This window comes from Dendropsophus ebraccatus, chromosome 15, assembly GCF_027789765.1.
Source record: "Dendropsophus ebraccatus isolate aDenEbr1 chromosome 15, aDenEbr1.pat, whole genome shotgun sequence".
NCBI lineage: Eukaryota > Metazoa > Chordata > Amphibia > Anura > Hylidae > Dendropsophus > Dendropsophus ebraccatus.
This window is the reverse complement of record NC_091468.1, coordinates 70,236,174-70,248,602: the sequence shown is the minus strand read 5'-3', so window position 1 is coordinate 70,248,602 and position 12,429 is coordinate 70,236,174. Positions and strand designations below refer to the sequence as shown.

The 12,429-nt window shown below is 44.8% G+C and overlaps 1 protein-coding gene across 2 annotated transcripts in view; it reads left to right on the top strand.

Moving 5' to 3' along the window:
- Nucleotides 1-5,530, top strand: part of FBLN7 (fibulin 7) — a 53,242-nt gene extending 47,712 nt beyond the window's left edge. For both annotated transcript variants that reach the window (XM_069954547.1, XM_069954546.1), the window contains exons 7-8: nt 1,706-1,844; nt 4,866-5,530. In XM_069954547.1, coding sequence (XP_069810648.1) covers nt 1,706-1,844; nt 4,866-5,238 — 512 coding nt within the window. In that variant the 3' untranslated portion in view covers nt 5,239-5,530. The remainder of the gene's footprint in view (nt 1-1,705; nt 1,845-4,865) is intronic.
- Nucleotides 5,531-12,429: the final 6,899 nt, after the last annotated feature.

Genomic DNA, 12,429 nt, shown 5'->3' with positions numbered 1-12,429 from the left:
GAAATGATCCTGGGGGCCCACCAATGAAGAACCAGTGAGAAACAAAATGTCAGTCAGTGTTTGTGCAGGTTCTAAAGCTGGGGGATCCTTCTGTCCTCCGGTGGGCCAGTCTGACACTACACACACACACACACACACACACACACACACACACACACACACACCTCATTCCCAGGGCCATATCTGCCATGAGGTGAAATAAGCATCTCGCCTCAGGTGTCGGGATCTCCTGTACCAGATGCTCTCCTGGCTGCCGGATACTTAGATCCCTGTTAGTTTACAGACCAGAGCAGAACTCCCCCCCCCCCCCCACCTCTGAGTACGCTGCAGCATCGCCATTGTCCGGCTCCTGGTGCTGACGCCCTGGTCTGGTGGTTCCTGACCAATTTCCAGTATTAGTTGTGGGGGTAGTAAATAATGATGGGGGGGTCAGACCTAGGGGTCAGGTTCCCCCTGCCGCTGCTCTGCACACAGTATATAACCTGGCAGCTCCTGCGGTTGAAATGGTTGAAATCAGTTTAACCCTCTGCCGACTGTATCACTATTGTAGTCTGAAGATGTAATTGTAATTAACACCTGTAAAGCTGAATACAGCTATCACTTCTTGTGGGGCACTGTCATTATGATTTTTGGGGGAGGGGGGGGACTTGTTTGGCATCATTTTAGGAGCACTGATCTTTTAGAGCACAATTTGTTCAACAATTTTATACATTGCTGACATATAGTTTTATGTGTAGTATATGTACTGCTGTATATAGTTATGTATGCAATCTATACACTGTTGGTACATTTTTTTCTGTGTGGTATATACTATGCTGGTGTATATATATATATATATAATATGTGTGCTATATACACTGCTGGTGTGTATATATATATATATATATATATATATATATATATATAATGTGTGTGTGTGTGTGTGTGCTATATACACTGTTGGGATATAGATATGTGTGCAGTATATATGGCCACATATATATGGCAGTCTCTGGGATCTGCTGGGATCTGAGCATGGCTCGGGTCACAGCGGTTGCAGCCGGGACCTTTCACGGATGGCACCAGTGCAGATTCTGTGCCCGTTTGGATGTACTGGCACTCCATATGTGGGAAGGGGTTAATTCTATATTTTTGTTTCTGAGTGTTTTGTTACTAGATCTTAATGCTACATGTAATGACCTCATAGAGTTAAAGGGGTAGTGCGGCGGTAAAAGATTATTCACAGAATAACACACATTACAAAGTTATACAACTTTGTAATGTATGTTATGTCTGTGAATCGCCCCCTTCTCCGTGTCCCACCACCCCCGCCCGTGTACCCGGAAGTGTAGTGCTTTATACATACCTGATCCGTGCCGACACGCTGAGCCGCGATTGGCCGAGCACAGTTATGCTCAGCCAATCGCGGCTGAGCAGCTGATGACGCGGCCGGCACTCGGGAAGATCGGAGGTGTTCGGGCCGGCCGGCCGAAGATGACGTTTGGCACAAGATGGCGGACGCGTGTCGGCACAGATCAGGTATGTATAATGCACTACACTTCCGGGTACACGGGTTGGGGTGGTGGGACACAGGGAAGGGGGCCATTCACAGACATAACATACATTACAAAGTTGTATAACTTTGTAATGTGTGTTATTCTGTGAATAATTTTTTACCGCCGCACTACCACTTTAACATAACGTGACTGTCTTGTTTCCTTTGCAGATATAGATGAGTGTACGTTAGGACTACACAACTGTACCAAGCATTCCATGTGCATAAACACTGCGGGGGGCTTTCAGTGCGTCTTCCCTGAGTGTCCAAAACCCAACGGGAACATCAGCTATGTGAAAACCTCCCCCATGTAAGTAGAGGACCCCCCACCATGGTGGAGTGGGGGTCAGCTGGATACGGCCGCACTGTTCAGATTGCTGTTACACCAGAGAGTCGCTCTCGCTCATGGAGACATCACGCTGCAGAATGATAAGGCTCAATGCAATTTACGCACCAAATGTTTGTAAGAAAAAATTCTTCGGATTTTGAAACATAATTTTCCATTTCAAAATATATTTCACACAATTTTCTGCAGTGACGTGAAGAATTAACACAACAAAATCCACTGCAAAAAAAATAAAAATACTTGGGGGGGGGGGAGGGGGGGTATAGAGTGGTGTAAACTGCCCCCAGCAACCAATCACAGCTCAGCTCTAGTAGCATAAAATCTGATCTGGTTGCTGTGGACATTGCAGTCTATAGCTTACACCCTTTGATAAATCTGGGCCACAGTGGACAGGTTGTGGTCACACGTCCTTTCCCATAGACGTTCCAAATAATTAAGCTCAGAGGTAGAATATCCCAATCTATATAGCAGTCTTCCCTACCAATCAAAATGCCTGTAGTATTGTAGTTAACCCCAGTTATGCCCCTAGTATTCAAGTTAACCCCCCATGATGCCCCCCTGCATTATAGTTAACCCCCTTTATGCCCCTAGTATTGTGGTTAACCCCATGATTTCCGTAACAGTGCACTTAACCACCCATGATCCACCTACCAGTGCAGTTAACTCTTATGATGCCCCTACCAGTGCAGTTAACCTTTATGATGCCTTTACCGGTGCAGTTTACCCCCATGATGCCCCTACCACTGAAGTTAACCCCCATGATACTCCTACCAGTGCAGTTAACCCTCCACCCACAATGCTCCTAGTCTCACCCTACCCCCACTCTAGCTCTGGCTGGGTCCTCTTCCTTCTCCTGCCGCAGCAGTGCACGTCTTCTCCTACAGATGGCGCACAATGAAATGACATCATCACACGCAGCGTACAGGAGAATGGAGAAGACTTGCTCTGCCTTGACGTACAGGAGTCGTCACGCACAGCCCCCTCCTATGTCCCTCCTATGTGTGCTGGTGGCCGCACTCAATGTTGTACTGTGCACAGCGCCTGCCAGAGGGCGCATCGGAAAAACCTGTGGGCCAGATGCAGCCTGTGGGCCGGAGTTTCCCCACCACTGCCATTAGAGTACCTGTCATTAGCAAAAACTTTTCATATGTCAGAGAGACCTATCAAAAGTTTGGATCGATCTGGGTCAGAGTGTACAGACTGTGACCAATCAGGCGCTATGCAAATGAATATTAATATTATTGAGAATAGGATAAGTATTCGCTTAGTGCGTTCCCTCCCGCCTTTAAGTCACATGACCTGGATGGACTCTCAGTGCAAGTCTATGGGGCTGTCCAGGTCTTATAGCCACAGAGCTGGGAGAGGAGCGCGGTCGTCTCCCCCCTGTTTGTTCTACTGATTGGTCTGGTCTAAACACTCAGACCCTGACCGATAAAAACCTTCAAGAACCCTCAGGCCCCAATACACGGAGTGATAATCGCCCCAAATCAGGCCAATTCGGCTGATTATTGCGCCGTGTAATAGAGACAATGATCATTGTCTGACTGTGTCTATAGGTCCAGACCTAAAACCATTGGCTGCTGACCTCGGATAGCTACGTGTAATAGTGATGCAGGGCCAGCGGATAACGTTTGTATAAACTGTTATACAAAACCTCTCAGCTTCACAGCAGTCTCTGAGCTGACAGGGTGCTGCTGCCACTGGTTCCGTCCAGTGATTGGTTGAGCGGCCTGTCAGCTCAGAGACCGCTCTGAAGCTGCAGCTGGTGCCTGAAGTGAAAGCAGAGGTCAGGAGAAGACCGGGAGCGCGGAGTGGTGATGTATAACAATATAGGGCAAGGGCTGCACAGACATCGCTAAATATATATCTTTTGATTTATATATATATATATATATATATATATATATATATATATATATATACACACAGCCCTTGCTAAACGATCATCGAGTCGTGTAATAGGCTCAGTAAACGATCAGCGCTCATTTACCTTATTGATTGTCCCGTCTAATAGGATCCTTACTCTAGGGCCATGTATAATTACTGTGTGTAAGCGTAACTGTAATTTCAGGGTCATTCTTCAGAAAACAATAAATATCAATAGTTCAGGCGATTTTAAGAAACTCTGTAATAGGTTTTATTTAGCAAAAGAGTTTGCTTCTGTCCTCCAAAAAAACATTTTTTTTTTTACCTCCTCCCTCATTCCAGAAGAAGCAGGATTTCTGTGTCCATTATGCTCTATGGAGAGGGGAGGGGCTGAGAGGAGTGAGAGAGCACAGAGAGGAGAAATATCAGTCCTGCACAGCACAACACCCTGCAATCTTCTCTCAGCAAGTTCCTAGATAAGCACTGACCTTTCTGACCTCTGAATCCAGCATTTTAGATGCCCAGACAGTCTACAAACAGCTGACCTTCATGTCTTTTCTTCCTGCTCCCTCATCTCCCTCGCCCCCCCCCCCTCCATAGGATATAATGGACACAGCAGAACCCGTCTTCACTTTGCTTCTCTGTAATGAAGACGGATTTGCCTGATAATGCACAGATAAGAAGTCAGGGGGGGAGGCTGGGAGATTGCTTTTTGAGTACAGAAAGAGACTTTTTTGCCTAATAACACCTATTATAGAGTTTATTAAAATTACTTGTACTATTGACTTGTGCAAAACAAAACAAAAAAAAAAACATGCCAGTTACACTTTAAGGTATCTGCTTTTATGGATCAATAATAAGGATTTAATGTTTCTACATCCATGCTGGATCATCTGAAATTTCTTCTGCAAAGTCAGGGTGGGATGTTTGAGGAGAATGGTGGAAGGCTGGTGAAGGTGGTGGGCTCGCACTCCCCTGTTTCTATAGGTGTCCTATATAATATGAGCAGATAGATGAACCTGCATGGGTCTACCCTGGTGTTCTTGGACCTTAGACCAGATAAATGATAATACGATGACATTACAATCATCTTAATACAACTTCATTTTTTCTTCACAGTCAGTGCGAAAGAAATCCTTGTCCAATGGACAGCCGCTCCTGCCATCATGCGCCAAAGACCATCTCCTTCCATTACCTCTCCTTACCGTCAAATATTCCCACGCCAGTCTCACTTTTCCGTATGGCGACAGCTTCGGCCCCCGGGAGACCCGGCCCGGACAGCTTGAGGTTTGGAATCGTGGGAGGAAATAGCAGAGGGAACTTTGTCATGCAGAGATCCGACCGACAGACGGGAGAACTAATACTGGTTCAAAGCCTTCAAGGACCTCAGACCATAGAAGTGGACGTGGATATGTCGGAGTACTTAGACCGCATGTTCCAAGCCAAGCATGTCTCCAAGATCACCGTCTTCGTTTCACCTTACAGCTTTTAAACTTGAGAGAGAAGAATGAACGTTAAGACGCAAAACGACACGTGAAAGGCAGTGACTTACGGTTTACAGAATGGACATGAAACATGTAAAACTGTAGATATAGTATACTCTTTATTTACCTCACCACCAGTACAACGTAGGTTTGCCTCTTATGCCTAATACAGTATGGATGCTATAGCATTATACTGTTCATTCATAATCCGTATACAAAGGGTATTACCTCAGTGATGGTTAATTCCTCGCAATACTTAAAAGTGTATTCTTTAAATTACATTTTTTTTTTACAGAAATCAATAGTACAAGTGATTTTAAGAAACTCTAATAGGTTTTATTAGGGAAAAAGCCTCTTTCTGTACTCAAAAAGCTGTTTTGTAGCCTCCCCCTTCTGCTGTGTCCATTATATCCTATGGGGGGGGGGGGCGAGGGGGACGAGTGAGCAGGGAGAGCAGGGAAGCAGCTGTACAGTTTGGAGACTGTCTGGGCACATAAAACACTGGATTCATTGGTCAGAACAGAAAGGTCAGTGCTTATCTGGGAACTTGGTAAGAGAACATTGCAGGATGATGTGCTGTGCAGGGCTGCCTTTTCTCCTCTCTGTGCTCCCTCATCCCCCTCGGCCCCTCCCCTCTTCTAAAGTGAGGAAGGGTAGGAAAACAGCTGTTTGAGTACAGAAGGAAACTCTTTTGCTTAATAAAACCAATTACAGGGTTTCTTGTACTTACTGATTTCTCAAAAGTGACCTTTACATGACAGGTACACTTTAAGCAAGTTGCAAAATCAGACATAGTGCTTGTATTAAAGGGGTTGGAAAAAAAAAAGCTGATGGCACACCTATGCCCAGAAAGTAAGATATTGCAGATCAACCCCTTTTACTTGGTGTCAAGCCGTTTCAGAAAAACGCAGCCAAATTTTTCTTATACTTAAAAAAAAAACAATAATTGGGTTATCTGGCATTTTGCAAAAATCCATATAGTGCCAGAGCCCGGAAACAAAACAACAAAAAAAAAACCTATACTTACCTACCCCATGTCCCCTGCTGGCAGCATACAGCTCCCATTAGGCTCCTTTCAGTCTCCCAAATCTAATGTTTTCCTGCTTATCACCTGTAGTGGCCAGTGATTGGCTGAGCTGGCAAGTTTTTTTTTTTTTTTTTTAAAGAAGACAGGCAATCGGGGGCCTGGAAGGAGCAGAGAAGGAGCTTCAGGGGAGCGGTGGGGGACTGGGGGACTAAGGGACAGGAAGTGTAGGATTTCTCTACTACCCCCATACTGACAGTTTATGAATTTTAGAAAAATGCTGAACGACCCCATAAAAAGACGCTAAGGGAAGAAGTATGTATTCAGAGGTATGGAGTCATCTCACCAGCAATATTATTCTCTTACAGAAGCTGATTCTTAAAGGGGCATGACAGCATACTTCTGACTGATGGAACACATTTTTTATTTGTCAGGTCAAAAGATTTTGTAACAACTTGTAAAATGATTATTGTTTATCATATTGATTTATAGGCAGATCATTACGATGTCTATAATCAGCTTTAGAAATAGCTAGTTATATTTTGTAATTCATTGGAAAGGTGCATACACATTTTCTTAAAGTTGGGTCGACTCAGCACGATGGGGCAGAGTCCTATACAGGATTGGTAAAAAATTAAAGGGGTACTCTGGTGAAAAATATTTTTCTTTCAAATCAACTGATGTCATAAAGTTATATAGATTTGTAATTTAGTTCTATTTAAAATATTTATGAGCCGCTGTATGTCCTGCAGGAAGTGGTGTATTCTCTCCAGTCTGACACAGTGCTCTCTGCTGCCACCTCTGTCCATGTCAGGAACTGTCCAGATCAGCAGCAAATCCCCATAGAAAACCTCTCCTGCTCTGGACAGTTCCTGACATGGACAGAGGTGGCAGCAGAGAGCACTGTGTCAGACTGGAGAGAATACACCACTTCCTGCAGGACATACAGCGGCTCATAAATATTTTAAATAGAACTAAATTACAAATCTATATAACTTTCTGACATCAGTTGATTTGAAAGAAAAAGATTTTTGCCAGAGTACCCCTTTAAGACACTCTGAAAATAAAGTTTGATAGATTTGATTGAGTGACCTTGTAAATAACATTTAGTTTGTTTTTAAAGTTAATGGAGAAAAAAAGCCAATCTAGGCAGAATCGGCACTGACTGCTGCTCTGTATATGTAGACGGATAATGAAAACGCCGAGCCGATCCAAAGCATTCCCGGCTCAGGCCTAAGGCTTATTCACACAATATGAGCAAAAAATATAGGCGGATGAGACAAAATTACCAGTGCAGATAGAACATGTGATCTAATACGTAAAAAAGGCCACAGCTTCCAAGACGGACGCAAAGTGCTACATAATAAAGTGGGTTTCGTCCATCGTGGCGTCTTACTGACAAGTGACGCTTCAACCAATCAGATGTTGATACAGAGTAGGTTGTAACAGGATATTTTCATATCAGTCGGCCAATCAAATCCCTTGTGATGTCATATCACATTAGCCAATCAGAGTTTACCATCTGCATAAAAACATTATAAACCTTTATTTTAGATTAATCCATAAAACGGTGCAATATATACAGGGTGGTCCGAAACTAGATAGACAGTGTGTGTAATAGGGTTATATAGGGGGAGATTTATTAAACATAATGTAAAGGGACACTGGCTCAGTCGCCCCCGGCAACCAATCAGATTCAACCTCTCATTTTCCAAAGAGTCTGTGAGGAATGAGAGGTGGAATCTGATTGGTTGCCGGGGGCGACTGAGCCAGTTTCACTCTACACCATGTTTGATCAATCTCCCCCTATATAACCCTATTATACATACTGACCACCTACTTTTGGACCACCCTGTATATAAAGAAAACTCATATAATAAATCCTCAGGAATATGTAGAGTAAAAACCAATCGTTGTGTGTCTCGGTGTGTCACCTGACCGCTGCCTAGACAACCAAGCTGCTTATCGCGGCATCGGACGGAGGCAGAACCTGAAATTGTTCACCATAATACACGGAGCGATAGTCGTTAGTTACCAATCGTTATCACAATCGCTTGTATACGTTATACTCCTTCTGATCCGAGCGAACAATGTGTACATACACCGAGCGATTAATGATGATATATGGTCAGCGCAAAAGATGGGATCAACGACGTGAACAACGTCTTGTCATTCGTTTGATTGTTGCCGGCATACACAAAGATTGTCGCTTACATTTGAACGATATAACGATTTTTTGCATGATACTCGTCCCGTGTAACAGGGCCCTAACAACACCATGTAGACCAGGGATGGGGAACCTGCGGCCCTCCAGGTGATGCAAAACTACAACTCCCATCATGCCCAGAAAGCTAAAGCCAAAGCTTATCTAACATGTCCAGGCATGATGGGAATTGTAGTTTTGTACCAGCTGGAGGGCCGAAGGTTCCCCATCCCGGATGAAGACAATAACCTTCATTGTGCCGGACCTGGATGCTGCTTTAAACTATAACCGACTGCTGCCTGATCTCAGTAACATTGAGCAGCTATTAAAGGGGTTATCCAGCGCTACAAAAACATGGCCACCTTTCCCCCTCTCTTGTCTCCAGATTGGGTGGGGGTTTCAAACTCAGTTCCATTGAAGTAAATGGAGCCTAATTGCAAACCGCACCTGAACTGGAGACAAGAGAGGGGGAAAAGTGGCCATGTTTTTGTAGCACTGGATAATCCCTTTAAACCTTGCGTGTGGACGTAATTTTGTCTGTGTGCAACGCTCGAACCATGGACCTGCCCCCCCCCCCACTTATCTGGTAAGGTATACATCCCAGAAGGCCAGTGGGAGGGAAGGGAGCGAAGGGGACGGGAGCAAGTAGGAATCCGGTCTGTCTCTGTATAAATAGAGATGAGGGAATTTACAGTAACATTGAAGTGAAGTGCTCAGTTATCTTATAACTGACTGCCACCCTGTGCCGCTCCTCATCGGCTGCCCTATAACTAACTGACACCCTGTGACACTCCTCCCCGGCTGCTTTATAACTGACTGTTACCCTGTGCTGCTCCTCCCCGGCTGCCTTATAACTGACTGCCACCCAGTGCCGCTCCTCCCCGGCTGCCTTATAACTGACTGCCACCCAGTGCCGCTCCTCACAGGCTGCCTTATAACTAACTGACACCCTGTGACACTCCTCCCCGGCTGCTTTATAACTGACTGTTACCCTGTGCTGCTCCTCCCCGGATGCCTTATAACTGACTGCCACCCTGTGCCGCTCCTCCCCAGCTGCCCTATAACTAACTGACACCTTGTGACACTCCTCCCCGGCTGCTTTATAACTGACTGTTACCCTGTGCTGCTCCTCCCTAGCTGCCTTATAACTGACTGCCACCCTGTGCCGCTCCTCACAGGCTGCCTTATAACTGACTGCCACCCGGTGCCGCTCCTCCTCTGGGGTTTGGGAAAGCTGGATCCAGTCCTGGGAACCTTCTCCCAGCCTCCGGGGAGGAGCGGCACTGAGCATCAGTCAGGTGAGGCAGCCGGATGATGAGCGGATTTCAGAGATAATAAAGAGTTCACTTTGTTATTACTGTAAATTCGCTCATCCCTACCCTTTAAAGGGGTTCTCTAGTGCTACAAAAACATGGCCACTTTATTTCAGAGACAACACAACACTTGTCTCCAGGTCAGGTGCGGTTTGCAATTAAAGGGAACCTGTCAGCTGGGATGACGGCGCCGAGCCCGCCCGACCCCCCGGTGGAGCCCTGGATACCCCCCCCTTTCCTGCAAGTCCTGATTCTGGTCCCGGGGCGGAGATATCGCCGTCAGAAGCCGCGCGCGCTCAGCAGAGATGAGTCCAATGCCCATAGAGAATGACTGCTCCAGTCATTCTCTATGGGCAACAGACTCATCTCAGGTAATTAGCATACAGCGCGCGCTCACCTTCCATCGCCGATATCTCCATCCGGGGACCGGGTCCAGGGGGGAAACTGGAAGGAAAGGGGAGGTATCCAGGGCTCCCCTGGGGGGTTGGGCGGGCTCGGCGCCGTCCTGCAGGGTGACAGGTCCTCTTTAAGCTCCTGATTTGCTTAGATCATTGGCAATTCATCAGTGACAATCTACCACATGGAGGGTGTTAAAGACTGACCTGCCAGCCGGCACACCAGGAGGTAAAACGTCCTCTCTGTTCATTTGTATCATAGAATGGTATAATAAAAGCCGCCATCTGTATACACACAAATACTAACATACAAGTGCAGCCAAGCTGCCCACCTGACAGGAGTTGTTTGCAAAAATAATTAAGAGTTTGAGATATTTTGGTTTGTATTTGTAATGTAAATATTAAAAAAAAATTACATTATAAAAATATCCCAGTTCCCTGTTTTTTTCTTTTTTTCTATAAATATTTTAATTCCAACTGCTGAGTAAATTGTTATTCACTATAAAACAGATGGTAATATTGGGTATCAATTTCTTTTCAAATCTGAAAACGTATTATTTGTGGGTAAAGAGGTATATATAGAGTAAAGCTATATCTCATATGATATTCTACAGTGTGAATTAGGGAACAGAAGGTCTATGTCACTAATGTATCACTTGCTGCACTCAGAGAAAATGCTGTGATAACATTCTGCCCCCTCTGCCTCTGCCAGACTCATCATGTAGGCTGCATTGGGAAACCAGATTAGTGGGAAACTAAGAATCAAGATGGCAAACAACCCAATGCCGCAATAAATAGTCATACATGAGATTCTACTTTATTTATTTTAAACAGTAATATTTATTTCCTTTTGCAATACACAAAAACATAGATAAAACTATAAGTTAAAGAAAGAACAATTTTCATAATGTAACATTTTAAAGAATGAACATTCAGGAAAGAAGATTAAATGAAGCAATGGAAATTTCATGAAGACCATTAGAGGATTGGGCAACTACTTTTATACTGTTGGAAGTTCTTACCACTAACAAGATATCTAGGATTTATCTGCATTACATACTTCCACAATGTTAGGGTATATTCCCACTATGGAACAGGTGCCGAAATGTCAAGTGGAAGCCGCGCAGTGGACTCCACTTGAAGTTTCGTCTGTCCCATGGACTCTGTGATATTCTGAAGCTCAATCTGCTGTCCGGCCAAAGTGTCAATCTCAGTTCTTTGGGCGGACGGCAGATTGAGCTTTAGACGGGCGGAAATTCAAGTGGAGACCACCGCGCGGCATTTGATTAAAATTTTGCCAGGTATTCCCTATTGGGAACGTACCCTTAGAGGATGGAAAATGGTCCTGGATCACCTGGCGACAGAGTTCACCTGCCCCATCATGCTGAGCCAACCCAATTTATAGCAAAGAGCTTAACGTCTGCCGTTTTCTAGGTTTCCTGTAAAAGGGACCGATCAAAAACTGGATGATGGCAATTCAGAAGCGTTTGTTTTGCATAAGAATGGCGAGCCGTGCGAGGAACGGCGCACAATGCATATAAACAACATCCACTGGACAACTATAACCGAGAAATTCTAATGTGGTTCATTGCTTGGGATTGGGAAATCTGTTCTATTGGCCAAGGCTGTGAAAACCGAAGCATGTCTCATACGTCCCCAATGTATGTTTGTTCCTCTGGTCTCCGGCCAACACATGATCAGACTCCCTCCTGCAGAAATAGCGCTCACTGCCAAAAGACTGAAATCCCCAAAAGCATAATTCCACAAAATAATAAGACTGCTGAAATCCTTGTTATTCTGAACGCCTCTATATACAGTCAGCATGCACATATAGACGGGGTAGTAACCTTCAGTAGGCTCCCTGTTATTCTACAGGGATAGAACAGATTCATGAGAATAGGAAAGCACAAATGTAATTATAGCCACAAAGGGCGACAATCAGTGCAGGAACAAACAGCAATTGTTGGCCCTGGCGCTCATACAAGCAAATGACCCTTGGCAAATAGAGACTATAAAGCCAATAGCAGTACATGGTGAGAGTCATGAATGTGAAGGAGCTTCTCTTCATATTGATGGTGTTCACTATAAGGTAAAGCCGACTAGGCGACATTCAGCCGTGCACACCAAGAACCGGCTATTACATCAGAGTTAGTCGGCTATCCTCACCGCTGTCGGAAAGTAGAAGATGGGACTTGGCCAATTTGTATCTAATAATTGTGGCCAATAAAAGCCGGGAGGAGAAGCATCTAATCCCTCCCTATATA